General features: G+C 45.0%; 1 protein-coding gene across 2 annotated transcripts in view; it reads left to right on the top strand.

The window, feature by feature from the left end:
• LOC138567734 (uncharacterized) overlaps positions 1–16,687 on the top strand; it is a 169,830-nt gene extending 153,143 nt beyond the window's left edge. For both annotated transcript variants that reach the window (XM_069646214.1, XM_069646216.1), the window contains one exon: positions 16,456–16,687. In XM_069646214.1, the coding sequence (XP_069502315.1) occupies positions 16,456–16,580 (125 nt within the window). In that variant the 3' untranslated portion in view covers positions 16,581–16,687. The remainder of the gene's footprint in view (positions 1–16,455) is intronic.
• The last annotated feature ends 5,440 nt before the right edge of the window (positions 16,688–22,127 follow it).

Consider the following 22,127-nt stretch of genomic DNA (forward strand, 5'->3'; position numbering starts at 1 on the left):
GTGATACCTACATTTCGTCTCCCCAGGGTTAGCGGCTGACCCTTTTCAGTCTCTGCCGCCAAACCTTGGAGTAAGTTACCTATATCACTGAGACATGCTGAGAACCACCTCCTTTTACGCCGCCTTCTTAAAACCCTTCTGTTCTAGGCCATCTCCTTTTGCTATACAGTAGTTGACCTATGTGTCCGGTCTTCGCGCCAAGGTGCCCTTGGGTGGATGTGCGCGCTATAAATGTTGGTAACATAGCATCGCCATCACGATATCTCGGAAGGTGAGCAGGTCTCTTCAGCAACAGCCCAGGATTCGGTGGGATGGATTTGATATTTTGATTTGTGCAATTGGTAACGCGTAACCAGGCATAACTAACTGCACCTGGGCGCAGATTTTACAAAGCGATCTGCCTCAAGAAACAGAATCGTCTGAAAAGATCTGTTTTAAGAGCTTCTTGAAATATGACCAAGGACGTGGCAGGTCTAAGAGACAGCAGCAAATCATTCCATAGGCGAGATCCCAAAATGGAGAAGCCCCTATCGTTTCTATTGACACAAAAGGAATGAGGTACAGCCACCTAATTATCGGAGGGAGCGAGCAGAGTAATATTGAGAAATCTTATCAGTCAAGTACATGGGTGAGAGTCTATGGAGGCACTTAAACACTAAAGAGCGTAGTATGAATTAAATTCCCTGCTCAGTCGGCAACCAATGAAGCGATATTGAAAAAGCAGATATCAAGGAACACCTTGGTTATCCAAGAATATGTGGGACAGCAGTGTTTTGGGTGCACTGTAGACGATGAAGCTGTCTCTGTGGAAGGCCAGCTGAAATAGCATTCACATTGTCCAGTTTGGCGTTGACCAGAGTGTCAACCACCATGGACTGGTTGGTCGGAGAAACGAAAGGCCAAGACAGACGGAGTAGACGTCATGATTTTGAACGGATTGCACAATAGACCCAATTAAATTGGATTGCCAGAACCAGCCCACAATGTTTACCAATTGGGCAAAGCAAAGGGCAAATCAAACAAACCAGGAGCGAGGGGCGTGTGCTCAATCAGCCAGGAGATGTTTATGTCCTGAACAGTGACCTCTATCTTAGCAGGATTAAGTTGAAGTGTATTCATCGTCATCCACTGTCGGACATTCTTCACGGGGCACTGAAACTCACCATGAAGAGAGTCTGCAGAGTCCTTTACACACCTGTATATCAGCATGTCATCAGCATAAGAGTGATAGGGTAAATTCAATTTAGTGACGATAGGCATAAGTGGATGGATATAGATATTAAAGAGCTTATGCTATGTTCGTGCTGTATTGCTTAATGCCAGATCGACCATGAGCAACGCTGCAGCACTGGCTGATTCGCCTGATCAATCAGAAATGGGTTTTTTATTTATAATTGAAACCCGGTTCACTGAAAGTTCTGCTTCCATGTTTCTTTTGCTGGTACCTCAACATTTGTTGATTAAGTATGGGAATCGTACAACTCATAGAGGAGGTGGTAGTGCAGCGATTTATAAAACCTTCTGGAATTTATCCATTTTTAATTTCTTAATTGGGATGATTTGTCCCAAATTTGAATTTTTGATCTTGCTTTAACCCCTGTCCTCATACAACATTCTATCATGTTATCACCCTCCTGGCCCAGCTAACATGTTTCTGGATGATATTCATGAACTCTTGACCACCAAAGCACTGAAATATTCCAGGCTGTTATTAATCTGCAAATTTAATATCTGGCTGGACTCTCCGAACAACTTGGACTCTGCAAAAGTGCTTGAAATTGCCATGTTTCGATTTCCCTCAGCTCGGCTCCATCTCATTGACAGGGCCGTTGCCTCAATTTAATATGATTTTGTGGCTTTGGAGTCCTTGAGGCACACTCCTTTCCTCTTGGTTGGGTCAGTTCGCCAGAATGTTAACTTCTTGACTAACTCAGGCTTCTGGCATCTCCTCTGTCTGGACAGCGGCTCAAGTCTGGACATGTGGCAATAGAGACCATGTTGGAATGTCCGGTGAAGTCTTTGCACCTGTGCTAGGTCCTTAGTTCAGGCCTTTCCTTGTGTAGATTTTTTCTAACCCGTATCAATGTCTAAGAAACCTCCTAATTCCTGGACCACCGCCGCATTGGTGAATCTGGACCGTTAATATCGCTAGAAAGAAAAAGCATGGAGGAAATCTAGGAGGCGTCTTCTGTGGATCATGTAAAAATAACCTTGAACACCTGTAAGAAAGCCATTTTATATGCTGAAACCACTTTTTGCAAACAATATTAATGAACCTCGGGAACCTTTCTCCATCATAAAATGTTTTTAATTCCTTCCAGCCTAATTTCAATGGCTTCATTGTCTTATGATGTCCATAATTTCTTTACACAAGAAATTAAACTAATCCAGGAGGATATCCACAAAAGGTCTTCAACAGAGAAACCATAAATGTATGAACTATCTCCTGCCAGTTTTCCTTTTGACTTCTTGTCTCGGGAGGATAGCTCAGGGGCAACGTGCTCGCCTTGGAAGCAAGACGACGTGGAGCCACACAGGTTCGATCCCCGGGACTGCGCTTAGAAACCACTGGGTATTAGGTGCGTTATAAATAACCAATCGTAATCATTCTCAATGGTCTTCCCAGATGTAATTCCCACATATCTTCAGAAACTTGAACCTACTAAGGATAGTTCTGATAGTATACCGGCATGCACTGCTTGGAATCGGGCCACTTATCTCGTTAATTTTATGACCACTTTTGTTAACCTCTCCCTCGCTCAAGGAATTGTGCCAGCAGCCTTAACACACCGACTGCCATGCCATTGTTACAGAGGCCTTCTCCAGACTCTAGCTCACGACACAATGATCACTGGGATAGCTCTTCCGGCTAAGATTTTGGCATCTCTGGGAGAGGTACCCTGCTAGGTACCTCTCCCAGAGATGCCATGTGAAATGTAGCACTGGCGCCACAAGCCAGACATTGGGCCTCATTAGAAGTTCAGCGTGCGGACCAAAAATGTATGCAAATACCACAGTGGAATTACTGCTCATGGCAAATTGCCAACATTTTTTATTGTAGTCCTATGGACTGCAAAATAAATATTTAGATTCAACGCAGGAGGATAGCTCAGGCGCAACGTGCTCGCCTTGGAAGCAAGATGACACAGAGCAACACAGGTCTGATTCCCAATCCGCGCTTAGAAACCTCAAGGTATTAAGCACGTTATAAATAACCAATCATATCACTACGTCAACTGTGAATCCACGGGATAGACGTAAATTAGTTTTGGTGGTAATTCCGCGAAAATACTGCCAAACTCGTAATGAGGCCCGTGTGAGTCAGTGGGCTATGAATGCGGACATATTTGGCCACGGCTATTGCCTGCTGCAGGAAACCAGAGCCACATTTGCCGGAAGCAGATATGGTCTGTTTGTGAATGTCGTCTGGGATGGGACCAGAGGGAAAGACTGGGAAGAAGGCAGCACATGGTGAATGTCTTAGCCCAGAGGGTTTATAGAGCTGTCAGAATGTCAAGATGGATGCAATCATGTGATTGGGCCCTAGATCCACCCAATTACCAATCCTAATTCCCCATAACTGTTGAGAGCCTGCTTCTTAAACCTGTAGGATATAGGGTGAGGCTGAAAGCATGGGAGAGCATGCCAAACCAATGACCGATTGGTGCCACTAACCCTGATGTTTTAAAGCAGCACAACCTGGGCCAAACCCCTTTCTACCCAACTGGGACCAAGACTGGTGTTTGCTTCCATGGCCCAATGGGAGAAGCTGAGTCCTAAACCCTCGACATTTGTGTGTTTGGGGCAGTGAGAGAAATTGAGGGCATAGGGACATGGGAGAGAGCGAGAGACAACCTGGTACTCCAGGTACAGTTAGTCACCTCTAAATTTCCTAGCAAAACAGTAAAGCACTAAAGGAACCCTAGGTAATCCACATCCAAGAAGAAATAAAACATGAAAACAAATCAGAAAGGCACTTGCACAGTTTGGTGAGATGTGAAATAAGTGCACGAGAAAGTAGTCTGCTTATTTATTTCAGCTTTACGCAGTTATAAAAATCCCTTCTCTTCTTCGATTTGAATGTGGAAATGAAACCTGCTCCCCTTCTGACTCCACATACCTCTATTTCAGCTGGTGTGCAGTCATTTTTTCGAAAACATAAAGTCGAAAGACAATAATGTCGAAAAAAAGAAATTCGACTTTTTTTTTTCGACATTTTTTTTTCTCGAAAAAATGATTATGAACCATTTCAGCTTCATACATTTGGGAGTTTCCAGAAAGTAGCAGGAGTGCTAAGCTGCTGTAATAATCATTCCTTTGAGGCAGGGACCAGTTGGCCCCTTCTCCAGGCACAGAATTTAAATAAGCTAAACACGACCAGATTAAACAGTGAAGAAAATGTGCAAAAAGATAAGTGTGCAAACAAATACTGCCAGAGTATCAGAAAAGGATGTCCACAGGGAGGGACATGATGGGGCTCTGCATACAGTATTCCTTTTATAATGACATACCTTTTGTATCGAACATTTAAATCATCAGCGATCGGACCAAGAAATTACAACCTGCTAGGGAAAAAGAATGTGCGCGCCCGCTTTTGAGAAAGACGAGAGTTTTATTTTGTATAAAAAAGAATAAACGCAACAGGGTATTATAGATCCTCTCTGAGGTCTTCCGTACAAGATTCAAGTTATAAACACACAAATCGTCACTCATGACGCAATCGATATACAGTGCTAATCCCCACCATTATTTGCGGCCGCCTATGTACATGCTAATGATTACATGTAGCCCATTCTCCAATTGGTTCCGTTGTCTTCTTGCTAATTTTCACCACACGTAGGAAACGTCCTCGTCAATATTTAAATGCTATAAAGCAATTTGTTAACATCAATTGGCACCACCCCACTTTTATCCTGATCACGTGACATGCACCTGGTTATCAATGTGACTTCAGTGGGCCTCTTCAAGGTCAGCCTCATCCCTGTGCACAAAGGAGCTCTTTTCTCATCCCAGATGCATTTGCGCCCCCATCATGCCCTCCCCACTGCATGGGCATCATTCTTAGCTTTCCCTGGCACACAACGTAGATCATGTCATTCTCTGTTTCCCTCTTTATCAGTTCCTCCTCCCCAAGTCTAGACTTACTGTTCCACTAATCAATCTAGTTCACAAAGGGTTTAGAGCCAATGTTCCTGCACATCTGGTAGTTTAAATAGAGTGACCATCCTTCTGGGGGCCTTAGTGTGTTAAATCTTGGTTCATGTTTTGGCATCCTAAGACCTCTGCCTTCGCTCCTAGGAATACGACCTTGGTACTAAGCCGCAACCCTTCACTTCTTCGGCTGCGCACATTCCTACCTAATTATTTCCAAGACCTGACTGATGTGGGGGCATATGTGTGTTCTTTTGCCGGGCCTGGAAATAGAGATGCAATGATGAGCTGAAACGTAAGGCCTCGCTTTTCTGTGTTGTTTAGAACAAGGCTTGCGCGGATTCAGCCCTACTCGTAAATACAGTGTTAGTTTGTGCTATGTCTGTAGTGTGTATAAGTATGCTATATCCTACATAAGACACTTGCAACATTGCTGATTAACTTTCCCCTTTATAGTTTCCTCCTCCCGCCAAATTATCCCTACCCATGACACACACCCCTCCTCCCTTCACCGTCCTGTGTTAGTTTCTATATTCTAATATATTTTCTGCAATCTAAATCGTCCAGGAGGGGCACTGATCTGGCCATGCATCTCAACAAGTGATACACTTGCACATGATTAAGACATACACTTTGAGTATATATGTCAGGGGTGGCTTGTCCATAATGGGACCTGCAACCCATTTACTTGACTCCACCCATTATGGAGGAGGCAAGGAAAGCAAGCCAGCCCAATGAGTGCTCCCCCAGTTGCAAAAAGCAGCAGAGGGCACACTCCTGGTCCGGCTGTGTCCGTGTAAGGAAACATGATTTACTTTGGCCTACAGTTCCCCAGAAAAAAATGGCCAATTATATGTATATATGTGTGTATGTATGCATGTATGTATGCAATGTGTTAATGTGAATAGTTGATTGACATGTGTAGATGAGAGTGCAATGTACATGGTTATGGGTGTGTGTGAGAGCTAATGGGAGAAGAGAGCAGTGTGTAGTTTGCATGTTTGAATGTGTTTGTGTGTGCATATGGGCCAGGGGAGCGAGCAAGAATGTAATAGTGGGGGAGGGGGGACAGACTGGTGATGAAACAAGACAGTATGGACATGCTTACTAAATGTGTTGTAGCATTTTTACTGGGATTATGGGGAAACCATTCATGAGTATGTGGGAGGCTACTTTGGTGCAGCCATTTTAGGCAAAGCAAAAGCTTAGAGCCATAACATTTTAATAGCAGTATAGGTAAAGCAAGCATGGTGGTTGTGCTCACATGGGCATACTGGCTTAACTCGGTGAAGTCACTATGGATGGATGGACATACTGGCTGCACCAAGGTAGAACATTTTTTTTTATAGTGCATTGCATTTTACTATAATACCCTACATTGGTGGAGCCTGTACGGGCATGCTTTACTACAGTGTGAATAGCATTTTTACTGGTATAATCGGAAAAGCCAACATGGTGAGTGTTCTTACATGAATATACTTGCCTTCATTGGTGCAGCCATTATGTAGATCAAGTCCAGACTGGCTCCACTAAGAAAGGCCATATTTTCTTACAGCAGAGTGGAGCGAGGCTACTTTAGTGCAGCAAGTATAGACATGTTTTCCTAGCAGCATAGCATTTTCACTGGCAATATAGGCAAAGCCAACATTATGAGGTGAAGCCAACATGAGTATTGTTATGTGGGAAATTGATACTGGCTTCATTGGTGTAGCCAGTATGGGCATGTTTTCATACAACACCATAGCATTTTTTCAGGCATTATAGGCAAATACAACATGAGAGTGATCTTAAGTGGAGGTAAGGTTGCATTGGGGCAACCAGAATGGGCATTTCTTCTTACAGTGATATGGCATTTTTACTGGCATTATGGATAAAGTCAACATGAGCGTTCTTACATGAGGATACTGGAATGTATCAGACCAGTTCGCATCATGGACATGTTTTCCTATAGTATTATTGCTGCCATTATTGGCAAAGCAAAGAAGAAGAGTATATTCTTATGTGGGGGTAATAGCATTATTGGCCAGCCAGCATGGACCATCTTGGGCAGAGCTAGTATGATTTTTTGTTTACATGGGCAGAATACTGGCAAATATTGTGGGCAAATGGCAAAGGCATCATGAAAATGCTTTGTTTCAAAATTATACTGTGCAATGTTGACGTGGAATCAGTTGGATTTTGCACTATGCTGCAAAGCCTATTGTAAATTGTGTGGGTTGTTATCCATTTTATTTTGCAGAAGTGTGTTGCAAAATTCAACATTTGAATCTATACTTAAAGACTGGTTCCCTGTGGTCATGGCTACTATTGTCTTGCTCCTTTGCTGACTGCGCTAAGAGGTGGTGAGGTTGTGGACCATGATATGCCCCTGAGTCCACTGTGACCTTCCCTGTGTGCCCTTGGAAGACTACTGAGATGGGCGGGTGGCATGGGACACACATGCCTCCCTGCTGCACGCACCCCCCTGGAATTTCTGCATGCCTGGCTGGACTCAATTGTGGTGTATTGAGGGGGAGGGACGAATGGAGGTCACTCTATGGGCCGGATTCCCCCGGGGAACAGGACCTGGGATCTCTTTAAGCACTTCAGAATGTAAGCTGTGCTGCAGTAGTGGTGACATATCCCTGGAGTATCGTCATTACTGAACCGAATGTGTTGCTAGGAGCAGTCCCTTCAGGTGATAGCTGGCTACCTATGCACTGATGAAACCTATTGGAGAACTTCCATGAGGTAAGGTGTGGCGGACACAACAATCCTCTCTACCCACAGCCACTCTCTCCATACTGCCAACAGGATGGTATATTGATGGAGGACTCTGGGAATTAGAGTCGTGGACGAAAGGACGACATTGGTGTGGGCCCTATTGTTTTGGACTGATCGCTTTATTGAGTATTTGACGGTTCCTAGTGAAAGCCTCGAAAAAAATGCATCGAAAAAATGACATTTTTTTTAAAAAACATTTTTATGGGGGGGGGGTGGGGAGGTCCCCTCAAGACCCCATTTTTTTACTCCTTAAAACCCATTTTAATTAAAATAAACTTTACCTACAAAAAAATGCTTTTTTTGATGCATTTTTGTTCGAGGCTTTTGCATTCGATGCTTTATATTCGAGGGACTCACTGGACACCGTATTGGACGCTTTCTGGGCTACAAGAGAGTTCATCCTGGAGTGATACCCTTATGTTTTTGTGAGCGAGATATTGATCACGCTGCACTGATTTATCACTGATCTAGAACTGTCAGCCCAACAACGTATCGAATTGGGTATGTAGGTGCTTCTGCACTGCTTCAGTAGATGGCAACTATGTTGCAAGATAGGTCGGTATGAAGCAGTGAACAGGAAACGATGGCAACATTATAATTACTCTTAACAAGGGTATACATACATACCTGGCACATATCCAGATATTCTGTATAGACACATGGGATCCTGCAGTGGCATTAGAGGCCCGCCGCAAATATGACTCTTGTTCATCGAAAAACATAATTTTATGGACAGAGGGACAGCTCAGGCCCAGGGACGTCATTTCACCAAAATGCCAGGGGTAGCGGAAGTGAAATCACACGACCTTTGACCCCCTGATGACATCACAGGAAGTGATGTAATTTGACCCCGCCCCGAAGTGATATTGTGGGAAGCGATGGAACACAACCTTTCACCCGTTGACAAAACAGGAAGTGGCATCACATAGCATTGTACACTACGAAAAATATGGTTACAATAGCACTATAGTGTGATGTACATTTCATACAAGAATGGATCGCCATATGTATCATTAAGATCACTGTGTATACACCCATATTACCAAATTACTGTGAATGCAAGCAGACATCCATGACCAAATGATAATGATGTGTTATTATATAGAACTTAAGCTTAAGCGCTTTATATAGAAAAAATGGACACCCAATATCACCCAACCTGTGCTGTTACTCATTTATCGACCTCAGAAGGATGAAAGGCTGAGTTGAGGCATTTAAGAACAGACTAAATCAGTGACTCACTCCCTGAAGTGTGCCTGAAATAAACGTTTGATGAGTCTAGCAATTATTGTATAGAATACCAGAAAGACACATTATTTGGTATTCGTATTCTTTCTTATTTAGGGTCAGTGCTGAAAGTGTTAGACTTGTGGCACTCCTGTTCTTATTTTTATTCTTTTTTGAAAGGTGCCTGAACAAGAAAGCCAGCCACTCCAGAAGTAAAGAGCCACATGGGGCTGGCCACAGCCCAGAAGCTTGCATTACAGAAAAAGAAAAAAAAACGTTTTTTTATAAAGTCAGAGGTTGCAAGGGAGACCACAGAGGTCGCAAGGGAGACCGCAGAGGTCGCAGTTGCGACCTCTTGTGACCCCTAAATGACGTCCCTGGTCAGGCCAGATGCTGGCTTGATTGTTAAGTCAAGAGGAAAGGAGATGCCCAATTTCATCACTACATCAACCAAATGAACATTTGGTGGGTTCAGAAGAATTGTTAAATGGCACATTCATAGAATATTATACAGCGCTGTATCTGCAATCCCCAGTCCCCCAACCTCCAGATGCTGGTGCCATATATAGTGAACACACATGTAAACTGAAACAGAGGGATTCCATAGAAGGGAGGATCACAGTCAGGAGATGAGTTCTTGAATACATAAATCAGTGGAAGTACCAGAAACTGATTGATTCCCTGTAGAACTCTACGCAGAGTGTATCAATATACTGGCCCGCTAATTGGAAAGGGGATTTAATGAGGCATCAATGTCCAACATACTCCCAAGATCGATGCAAGTGGTTTATGGTTTTTCTAAAACCTGAGAAGAATCCATGTGTTTGCTTATCTTATCGACCTTTCTGTCTGAAATGTGGATTCTAAAATAGTAAAATCCTGGCTTCAGAAATTCCTCCCCTCACTGATCCACAAGGATCAAAGTGGGGTGGACACAGGATATAACACTGCAGTGAATTTACCTAGAGTGGTACCTCCCTTTCAAGAAACATTACCTCGCAAGACAAGCTCACAATCGAGCCCCTAGACACCTAGAGTGTGTTTGAGTCATTGGGCTGGGCCTTTATGTTTCACGTCTTGAAAAATATAAAATTTGTCCCAGAAGTCAAACGCTTGATCTCTCTCATCTCTGCCGAAACAAGACTCCTGGGATTATCTGTGGTTAGAGGACGATGGAGCAAGGTACGAGATCAAAATAAGTGGGAATATGTTGTTATTTCTTTGTGACCCCTAATGCAGTCTGGCATTGTGCTTGAAAGAATAGCTGACTATGGTTTATATAATTCAGTCTACAGATAAACCGGAATAAATCCTGCCTATTTCCTCTCTGGAAACTCTGTAACCCTACAGAATCTCCACGTTGGGCGATCCCTTCTAAGTGGCAACCTGAGATGTTCACCTACTTGGTCGATAAGGATGTATCACACCCTCTCCGATCTTCTGGAATATAACATTTTGGGAGTATCCTAGGGAACCAGGGCTTCTGTGTATGTCTGGCCTCCTCTACCATGTTCGGTAGAATATCTCGCTGCAAAATGGTGATCATGCAAAGATTACTCTGTGCATTTGCTGGTGCTATGGTATGGTTCCCACGCAACATATTTAATGACATAGATGCTCACCTTCTGAAAGTGACTTGAGGCCCATAAAGTTGTCAAATCTTCCTAAATATCTTAAAGAGACCAGTTAAGGAGGGGATTGTTGGTACCCTTCCACATTTTGAGTTATATTTCTTTGTGCGACAACTTCAATCCATTATACAATGGGTCCCCACTTACAACACCCCTGAATCTAAATTACTGGACAATATTTGAATGCCATGGCATTAAAGTGAGTTGGGTGGAAGGATTAAGAAACATGATTCAGATACCCCATATCTTTTTCTTTTTTTAACTCAATTTGTATTGCATTTTATCAACCAGCAACACAAACATAGAGATACAACAAAGTAAACTATCATGACACTACTAATAAATGATGAGACATAATGTTTTGGAATTGCTGATGTACCCCTGGTGGCTCGATGGTATAAGGTCTCTCCCTCTCCCCTTTCTTCCGCCCGCCACATGAGTATCCTCCGGATGTTTCCAATGCCACCACCCCAGACATTAAACAATAAGGTGAAAAGACAAGACACAATACGGTTAATTTTGGGGTTTGAAACAGTCTGAGAGCAAGATCTCAATGACGTTGCAAGCCACGTGGCCGACTGAGTCCCAAACAGCTCCTCAGGCCAATTCCACTTGACACACATCCATAGAACTATCCTCGCAGGACTTCCCCCTGCCACCATTGGTGGCACCGGATGATGACATAGGGATCGTGCTGCACAATCACGCACAACAATTACTCATTGAGCAACCTTCGATATACCATTGCCTTGAAAATGACCCAGGACGGTCGAAACACGTACCGGCTATACAAAGAAATACAGGTTGCATACACTGAACAGTTAATTGTTTCACTATTTCTGGAGAGATCTTGCTCTCAGAATAACTACAACGCCCAGCGCATGTGCCAAAGGTTTCACACCGCAAAACTGCCGAGGTACATCAGAGCACAGTTTAGGAGGCAGCTTCCCAGTCATCACCGTATTAAATATCTTCGCTGTTGCGGGCGCTAGCGTGGATTGAAACGTTTTATAGCACCTCACTGTGAGGCCATCCTCCCTTGGGGATTTGCCACTCTTCATTCCCTTTATGGTAGAGATCACTTCCTCCACCTTACTTGGGGCCTCCCTCACCTGTGCGTCAGCCATTGAGATGCCAGGAAGGCCCAATCCTCGTAGATAGTTTCTAATCCCTTCTATATCTCCAACACACTCTGATGCATGAAGGGAAGCATGAAAACGTCCAAACTCCTCTCAGATTTCTCCATTGCTTCTCAGCACAGTCCCGTCCTCAGCCTCAAGTACGTTCATTACCTTGGACCTAGATTGGGCCCTTAGTCTCCATGTAAGAAGTTTATCTGCCTTTCCCCCTTTCTCATAGTACCTTTGCTTGAGGTGTTTCAATGCCCAGTCAGTTTTATAATCTTACGTAGCCTGAGGGTCTGCCTTACACGTCCTAAGTCTACCCAAACTCATGTGTTTATCAATCCCTCCTATGGGTCGGAGTCTCCCAATCTGCCCTCTCAAAACCTCTTCCTGTTTAACCCTTTCCTGTTTGGCTCACGGCCCTAACCCGATCAATACCCCCCTTATGGTCTCCTTGAATCCCCCCCATAGAATGTCAGTACTGACCTCCCAATATCGTTAATTTGGAAATACTCCTTAAAATGTTTAAGAATGGACTCCCCCACTGCTTTTCCCTTTAACAGGTTATCATTACAATGCCACTGCCCTCCCTGGTTTCCCTCCTCCCTGGCTCCCACTACTGCTGTTACCATGTCATGGTCCAACCATGGGACTGTGCTGGTGTCCATCCTTCTAACCCAGGGAAGAGTGCTTGAATCCATCAACAATAAGTCAGTTCTCAAGAACAATTCATGTACCGTAGAGCAGTAAGTGAACAGTGCACATGGTAGAGTCCCCCTCCACCTTCTTGCAATTGTCCCTCCCATACGTCTACAGTCCCAGCTTCTCATTCATCTCTCTGAGGTTTTTTGAATCACCATTGCCCTCTGAGTCCACACTGCCTCCCTTTGTTCTCAAGCTAGCGGATTGGGGGCTCAGACCATGTTGAGGTCCCTGCCCACCACATACATCCCTTCCACAAACCTTTGGAGCCCAGTCCTACTTCCTCCCAGAGGTTCTTCTGGCCGGAGTTAGGACAGTATATTGATGCCACCGTCAATTTTATTCCCTGAAATAGGCCCTTCAAAAGAGAAACCGCCCCCCCTCCAACACTCTGTTCCATCCACCCTGAATCTACAGGTGGCCCCCAAAAGTACTGCCACCCCACATCGCTTTTCTGTCCCCAACGAGAAATAAACATGAGAAATCCTACCATCTTTACCAAGCCGTTCATACCTGTCGAAGCTTCTTACAGAAGCAGTGGCCAAGATTCCAGTTCAAACATATACAGACACATAAGGAAAGGGAAACACCATAAACAATCCAACACATAAGAAAACACTCATTCTCTGATTCATGGAATTATTTCCCCACCATCCACTCTTATGAAGACCCCTCCCTCAAACACCCCTTCACCGACTATACCCACTTAAACTACCCCAGAAAACATAGCCTTTAGGGCCGGCATGCAACACTCAAGTCAATTGATCCTCTTCATAGGAGAGGGTGTGTTTTACGCCTCTGAAACGTCTGTGTGTCCTGAATCCTTCGGTGATCAATGCTACCATTCTCGCTCATGCGGTCCTTTTGACTGCTTGCCACCCCGATCCGTTCCTCTGTTACCCTCTAAATGTCATCCTCTGTGACCAGCTGATATTTTATCCCCTCCCATTAAAAAACCAGATAAAATAGATACCCGCGCCTATGCCGCACTCCTTTGTCCCTCAACCATTGAGTGAGGGGAGCAAATTTCTTTCGATGCATAAAGGTGTAGGACGAGAGATCCTGATATATCACCACCTTAGACCCCTTGTAGTTGAAAGATCCCATACTTCTGGCCTTGTCCAGGATGTGGGCCTTGACGCAGTAGTAATGAAACCTGACCAACACAGAGCAAGGACCTCGTCTGCCTCCACCAGTTCTGTGGGCACTTTCAATAATAACCCGTGGCCGGTCCTTGTCCTTGAGTACTAATGCAAGAATATCCTGAATCTTTTTTCTAGGGTTTCTAGCGATTATCCATCAGTCTCTTGTTTATCAGAAAACCGCAGGTTGTTGCGTCTCTCACGATTCTCAATGTCATCAACCTTGAGCCAACTCTTCCTCCTGTATCTCCACTTCTGAAATCCTCATATCCAGTTGAGATTCCAGATTCTCCGTGGAAGATTGATTCATTTCCAACCCCACCAGCCTTTCCTCCCTGACCTCCACCTTACTGGACAGCTCTAACACTTTTGCAACAGTGTCCATCATCATCCATCTGATCTACTAAAGAATCACCTGGATGTTACTCTTTGTGGCCCCACTCTTGGTGCATAAGCACTTTCCTGCTGGATCTCACTTCGCTTTCTCCATCTCTGACCTCTCCAGGTGCCTATAGCCACCTAGCGATTCCCTCCAGCTCAACCACCTTCCTGGCCTTTGTTACTGTTGTGGTCCACTTTCCACCCTCTTCTGATCACACCTCACGGGTTCACTACCTGAGGTTCTTTAGATGTCCCGACCTACCAGGTCGTCTTCACTGAGTGTCACCCTTTCACTGATGCCGGTGGTACACCTCGGTCATGGGGCCCGCATCCTCCTCGATGTAGTGTGGATGATCTAGGAAGTGGCAGGTTGTCCAACCAGGTTGCTTGCCAATTATCAGCCCAGTCGGCTCCCATTGCTTCTTCCTACGTTCTCCTCAGTCTGCACTTAGAGGTACCTGGCAGCCCCCTCGTGGGCCAATCTGTTGGGTGCAGCACACCACCGTCACTTCTGCTTGATGACCCTGGGGATTTGCCCTGGAGCTCTGCTCACACACTATGGCATCCATTTTTGAGCCTGTACTCACCGCCCTCTTCAATTTATCCCGACCTTCACTGCAGTTCCCTGTTCTGATTATCCCAGGCTTGGACTGCCAGGACTTCCCCATACTCCAGAATACCACAAAGGCAGAGATCTCCTCACACCTCCCAGGCCCCTGCTGGCTCGGGAGGATGTGATACACTCAGCGTCTCCTACCTGCTTCAGCTGCCTCACTTCTAACACTCCGCGTCTGCACGCTGGAACCACCGCTCTGCAGAGGGGTATTCCAGCCCACACCATCGCACAGCGGCCTGGGAGCCTACGCTGACCTGAAATTAATTCTGGGTTTGCCTATCCCCTTTCTTGCACTGAGACCACCAACAGCACTCTTGCAGGACTGCTACCTCCACATAGCCATTGTGAGAAGGAAAGAAAGGGATTGGGGCTTCACTAGCAAGCCGCCATCTTGCCTACGCCCCCTAGTGGCCTCAGATACCCCATATCTTAACGCACTTGGGGAGAAGGTTTGCTCCAGAAGTTGTAAGAAGCTGAAACTGGTGGCTCATAATTGCCAAACAATGCCCTATTTGGTCTCTTCCTCATTTGCTAGAGTGGCCCGGTCAGTTGACGTCTGACACTGGAAGCAGGTGGATTGTATGTGCTGCAAGGATTTATTCCAGGGCAGACAGTTCATGGCTGCTCTTGAAATCATGACGCAGTACAATATCTCTCTGTTATTTTTTTAGAATGTTTGGGGCTCAGCAGGGTAGTGAAGATGAATTGGCCAGATGTTCTGACAGAACCATAACAGTCAGTTTATGCGCAACACTGTGGGTGCAGGCCACTGTTGCCACATCGATTACTACGATACATCAAGCTGTGTATGCGGGTAGATTATTTCTGCACCTATAGAGTCAGGACCAATGGGAACAGGATTAATCCATTGAGTTCACTAATTAATCTTGAGTGCTAGAAACAATTCACACAAACTAAAAAGGTGCACATAACTGCAGATATCCTTCACAGAGCATTCATTATCCCACAGCTACTTCATAAAATGCATTGCTCCCAACAGGACGCTCACTCTAACTGCATTCACCCGGGAGCCTCCTTTATTCATTGGATTTGGTCATGTCCCCTATTGTTGTTTTACTGGGGTATTATTTTGAGCTGATTAGTCACATCAACTGTCAAACCCAACGTATCTACCCCAGAGTCATGGTGCCATAAACCAGCAAGGATAAACTGATTGGCAAATGTGTCCATTTTGGCGACTTACTGGCTGCGAAGGGTATAGCACTCAGGCAGGCTTCTTTTAAATCTGTCTTTGTCTCTTGCTCTACTTCAATCCAATTCTTTCTCTTTGTCTCTTCTTACCCTCTCCAAATCTGCTTCATTGCTCTAATTTTAAAAATTCCCATTAGTTCCAACCCCTCCTCTTTTGCAACTTTTTTCTTCTATAATATTTTCATGCACATTTTCACTTCTCTCTGCTTTTTCCTTTCTCTGCTCCCTGTTTAATCCCCTCATATTTCCTTTCTGTTCCCCCTTCCTTTACTTTTGCCCATCAATTTCACCCCCCATGCTTTAACAGAACCCACCTACTCCTGGCTTCTTGTGCTTCCTTTTCCTCCCTCATTATCTTCCTCGTGTTTGCCTTTTCTTTCTCCCCTCTCCTCTGTCTCTCATATGCACGTGCTCTCTCCGTCACCCATCTCCTCTCTCTATGTGCATCCCTTCTTTTTCCACCTGCAATTGTCAAGGCCTTCTCAATGTGTCTCCTCTCTTGACAGTTTGGGAGGAGATGGGCCACCTCACCTCGGTCCACTTCCAAGGCCTCCGGGATCTAAAGAGAGAGAACATCCTGAACACGCCCGTGGAGCCACAGGAAAAGGACTCCCATCGAAGCTTCTCTTAGAACAGAACCATCCTAGGAGGTCTGATTCCATCACTCAGAGGCCTAAATTACACCCCTTGCAGGTTTCCACCTACTGTGCACTTTGTTAATAAACACATTTTCAGTAAGTTGTATTGTTAAATTGTTTTATTTCAAGCATTGTTTTATTATAAGCCACACAATTAACAAAATCTAGTTATCTTGTCTCAGACTATCAAACAATGATGGTTTCATAATCTCAGCTCACTGACATCTTCTCTGGCTGCGTAGATTATAATACAAAACTCCTGGAAAATAAATACCCAGGTCCCCTTCCAGTAGGAACACAACTGTAGAATCCCTGAACACCAATACCCCAGTAAGGATGAAATGTGATCTGCCTTCAGAAAATTGGAACAGGTAAGGGAACAATGTTGGCACCTGAATACGTCAACCGATGTTTCACAGTGTTGAATTCTCGCTCCAGCTTCACTACTGGGAATTCAACTCAACATCTGTCTCTTCATGTGCCGGCCCCATCTACATTCACTCTTCACCAACTGGTAGCAAGGTGCTTCACCTCTGCCTTGCTGGTCATCCATGGCTCTGTGTCAAACATCGGGCAGCTGCCTATCTGCATGTCTGTCCGCCTCTCTGTTTTTGTAGCGGGCTGAGATTGATGGCACAGAATTGTGAATGTTTAGCTTTCATATGCTCCAATGTATTTGTTTGCATTCTGTATCTACCGCAGAGGGGATTGTTTTCTCAGAATGTGCTGACAAACATGAGAGATGGTTGAGCTACAGGTGCGATGGAAGTATGATTTTTAGCTTTTGAATCAAACGCAGTTTGTTTATCTATGAATACTTTTTTTAATTTTGTGAGTTTGGCTGATCCCATTTTTGCAATTTCTGTTGTATGCACCAGGTTCTGGTACGGGCTATGTTTATGCTAAAAATTGAAGCGGATGATTTCGACCAGGCTTGGACTGGGGCATAAGATTTTCCCGGGCACCAACGAAAAAGTGTCCCACAGTTGCAAATGGGAATTCATTCCTTTTGTGACTCTGTTCGAATAGTACCCAAGGGGGAAGTTTTTGATAAAATGTGATGAAAATTGTACATTTTAAAGAATAATTATTCAGCAACACTGGTCAAAACTATTAGCCGCAGAGTGAAGTAACTCATCAAACTGGCCCACATTGGCCAATAAAGTGCCCCACTTTGACCCACAAAACTGGCCCACGCACGCATTTTGCGTTTTTAGTTTGGCCATGGGCGTATTGCTCTATAAACCAGTCTGAGCCTGATTTTCACATATGCATCCCACTAACACTTGGGGGGAAATCGTGGGGAGGGGTTGTGGGGGGGTGCAGGTGTCTATGCAAACAGGATGCAAAAAACATACTTTTTAATATTCCTTTTGTACATGAAATGTCGTGAAATTTAGCACGAGTGTTTGGATGTGGCAACAGCTGCTGCTTGCTAACTTTGGTGAACTTTCATGGATGAGGTTAAAGGTTACAGAGGGAAAAAAAAAGTCTGATATAAAGTTTTGTGTGACCTTAACTAAACTGCTGGTATTCTGGCAGTATTGTATATATAAAAAGTAATTGCGTTTCTGTATTAGGAACACCGTGCCTAGGGCGCGTGTTACTTTACTTCACAAAGTTTGAACACTTTGTTGTCTGTAATATTTGAATACGTTCATGAAACTTCACCAAATCTGGCCCAAAAAAGAGCTTTGACAGCATTAGCGAGCATGCCACATTTGATGAACATTTTCAGATATCCATTTTTGACAAACATTCAGTTTATCGACTGTCTCAGCATGCAAAGGAATGTTTCACATGGCTTAAGTGAAGGGCCCGAGCTCGCCAGTAACAGCCCCTGTATTCAAAAGCAGCAATGGGCGTGTGCCCCCCTTCACACACACAGGAAAACTGATCCTTCGCCGCAAACACTCTCCATACATGTCATGTCATGTGAGCGCTTTTGCACAGCGCCCTCCTGCCACTATTGGTGGCCAGGCTGCCCCTGCAGGCATGTGCAGAGACACTGGCCCCTGACAACCAAACGTTCCACAGGCATGTTTAACCTCGTAGTACAGGCATGTGGCGTGCAGTACAAGGTGTGGAGCTCAGACATTCACACGGGACATTCTGAAAAAAATACCACAGAAAGATGTGGGACATTTGGAAAACGCCACTGCCATTGCACACCTATTAAAATAGAAAAGAAGGCATTCGTGGAAAACGACTGTTATTGGGAGTTGGAGTACTATCCACCAAAAATAATGCTTATAAACGTTGGGAATGCCAATTTGAAAGTTGCGCCTGTCATTCCAGAGGAACTATTTCCCTGACATAAAGAACTCGCAGCAACTACAAATGCAACTCTAAGTTGCATAGCACCACTACTCCGCAGCACCATAGTTGCCAAAATGACCATTTCCGTTCTGTAGGTGCTCAGCTAGTACTGTTTTTCCCCCTTGCATTCTGGGATTTGTAGTTCATTTTTTCCATTATAATATTCGGACTACAAGTCCCAGAATGCAAAGAAGAAACCAGGACTGGATAAGCACCCACTGATTGGAATGGATCATGTTGGCAACTATGGTGCTGCGGACTAGTGGTGCTATGCAACTTAGAGTTGAATTTGTAGTTGCTGCGAATTCTTTATGTCAGGGAAATAGTTTATTTCACAGATTGGCATGGATCATGTTGGCAGCTATGCACAGCACTCGCCCACTTGTGTCTAGTTGGAGTCATTTCATAGAGAAATGGGATCCTATCTGCCAATAGACAACCTCTGACCTTTCCCTTGAATCACGTGCAGCCTTAAGTGGCTTATTTGCAACAGGTTGATATTGCCGTTTCCTTTATAGTCTCTCACTTGTGGTTCTGCTTTTCCCAGAATGCAAAGGGTGCTCACGCCTGGCCTGGGGGAGTATGGCGTCTCTGCCACTGGATGCATGACTGCTTGTCTGAAGTGTGCTTTCCTTGCATATGTCCAAGGGTCCAGACACAGAAGCCATCCCTCCTGCAGTCCACTTCTAGCGGGCTTGTCCAGAGAGTCCCTGCCAGAGGAGCCTGCACAGAGGCACTGAGTTTGCCCATTTCTCCACAGGTTCAGGGTCTATTCTGTGGGAACCGGTGTATTTATCCAGTAGTTGGTTCCCTTTCCCTATTTGTTCACAGTTTTGGTTCCTTATTTTCAATTGAATTCATATACATTCCTTAGCCTACCTTAGGCCTGGTTTTCATTTTTGCTCCAAGCCATTGCCTGTCTCTCAGCATCGCCTTCACACATTCTGGGGCTCCTTAGTCCGGTGTTATACAAGGTGTATTCTGGGACATACAGTCATGTGCTATTTGCAATTAATGAGGCAGGGTGCATTCTGGGAAATGTAATCCAATATGGGGACATAGATACTGTTAGGCAGGGTGCATTATGAGCTGTGTAGGCATGTGTGTGGGGTATCTTATCTGATTAATGCCTTAAGAAATTTGGCAGACATTGTCAAGTGTGGACGCGCTCACTAGAGCAGAATGCATTCTGGGACCCACAGGCTTCTAAAGCCTGCGACAAAGTGCCCAGCGTTGCTCTAGGGGTGGAGCATGGGGCTACTAAGGGGGCGGGTGCTACACCCCGCTGTGTGATGATAGGATGTGGCATTTATAACGCGACTGTACACAAGTTATTCGAGGCACAGATGATGCAGGGCCCATGGGTGGATCTACCCCACCCCCACCTGTGAGCTTTGCATAGGGTGAACAGATAAAAAGAAAGAAACGGGACAGGCCATGGACATAGAAGTAGGACTAAAGTAAACAAAAAACAACTCTAGTCCTACTTCTATGTCGCTGGCCTGTTGTGGTGGGTGGGGAGTGGGTGCGCTCTCATTGGAGGAGAGCGGTGGGGAGGGAAAGGGGGAGGATTCGCACAGGAAGAGTCGTGCCGGTGCAACGTCACTTTTTGCTATCTGTCAGAAAATCCTATCAGTAGGAAAATCTGACAGGAATTGTAATGTCATTTTTTGCTACCGGTCAGAAAATCCTACCGATAGGAAAAAGTGCCGGGTTAGGAAAAATTGACAGCCTAGCCTGTCATTTTTTCCTACCCATCAGAAAATCCTACCGACAGCAGGCATTGGGCAACCCACCGGGGTGTAGGAAAAAGTGATGGGGTAGGAAAATCTGACAGCTTGACCTGTCATTTTTTCCTACCAGTCAGAAAATCCTACCAAGAGCAGGCATTGGGCAACCCACCCAGGGGTAGGAAAAAGTGACGGGGTAGGAAAACCTGACAGCCTGACCTGTCATTTTTTCCTACCCGTCAGAAAATCCTACCGAGAGCAGGCATTGGGCAACCCACCCAGGGGTAGGAGAAAGTGACGGGGTAGGAAAATCTGACAGCCTGACCTGTCATTTTTTCCTACCCGTCAAAAAATCCTACCGAGAGCAGGCATTGGGCAACCACCCAGGGGTAGGAAAAGGTGACGGGGTAGGAAAATCTGACAGCCCCACCTGTCATTTTTTCTGTATCCCTACATATTATCCCCACCAAAAATATTGCCGTATATATGGTTGTTTGTCTTGCCATAGGCAATATTTTTGGGGGGGATCATTTGTGGGAGCAGGGGATGTGGGGGTGTCCCCCATACATTTAAAAATAATGCTGGGGTTGCGGGGGGGTGTCCCCCGCAGGGTCCATGGCTCAATATCGCCGCAAAAATACGGCGATATTTTTGTATCACAATATTTTTGCGTGGATGTTAACACATGGAACCATTTTTTCCTACCCACCAGAAAATCCTACCGAGAGCAGGCATTTGCCCGTGTACCGGGAAAGTGGGGTAAGTGGAGTAAGAGGTTATGGAAACAATTCCTCTTTTTTCAGTTTGATGACAAACCCAAGTGGATTGAATGAAACTTTTTGGGTCACCGTACTGCCTCAAAGTGTATTTTTAAGGATGGCAGCTTGGGCAACCTCTATATGCCCCACCACTGGTTTACTATTTTGATCATTAATATTGCGAAGACACAATACAAGGACATGATTGTTGACAGCTCAAACAATATTCAATTTAGAGAGTTGCCATGTCACTGTTGCACCTTTCTGGCAATATGTCACAACAGTACTTAAATGTCCATATCATTGGAAATGTTATGTTATGTTATGTTAAAGGTAATTATATAGCGCACCGTCGCCAAGGGAATTGGTCCCCAGGCACTCTGGCGGATCTGTAAACAGGATGAGGGCGGGTAGGGTTAGTCGAGGAGGAGGGGAGTAGAAGAGTGGGAGAAGTGGTGTGCTGTTGGCAGCTTCAGCTCGGTATACACCGAGTGCTGGGCTTTGGTGCAAGTATCAGATCGGGCGAGGCCTCGTGTGTTGTAGGTTTGCTCTATGTGTTGTTGATGTGGTGTGGTAAAGTGCGTGGGGAATGCTGGGATAAAAATAGTTTTGTGAGTAGGTTGAGTATGCAGAAAATTGAGGGTTAGGTTAGTGGGGTCTGTATCCTGGTCCAGGTACTTCTGGTTCTGTTTGGAAAAATGCCACAACCTCCGCACACATAGGGTACATATCT

This window comes from Ambystoma mexicanum, chromosome 1p (genome assembly GCF_040938575.1).
Source record: "Ambystoma mexicanum isolate Mex_15411 chromosome 1p, UKY_AmexF1_1, whole genome shotgun sequence".
In the NCBI taxonomy this organism is placed as follows: Eukaryota; Metazoa; Chordata; class Amphibia; order Caudata; family Ambystomatidae; genus Ambystoma; species Ambystoma mexicanum.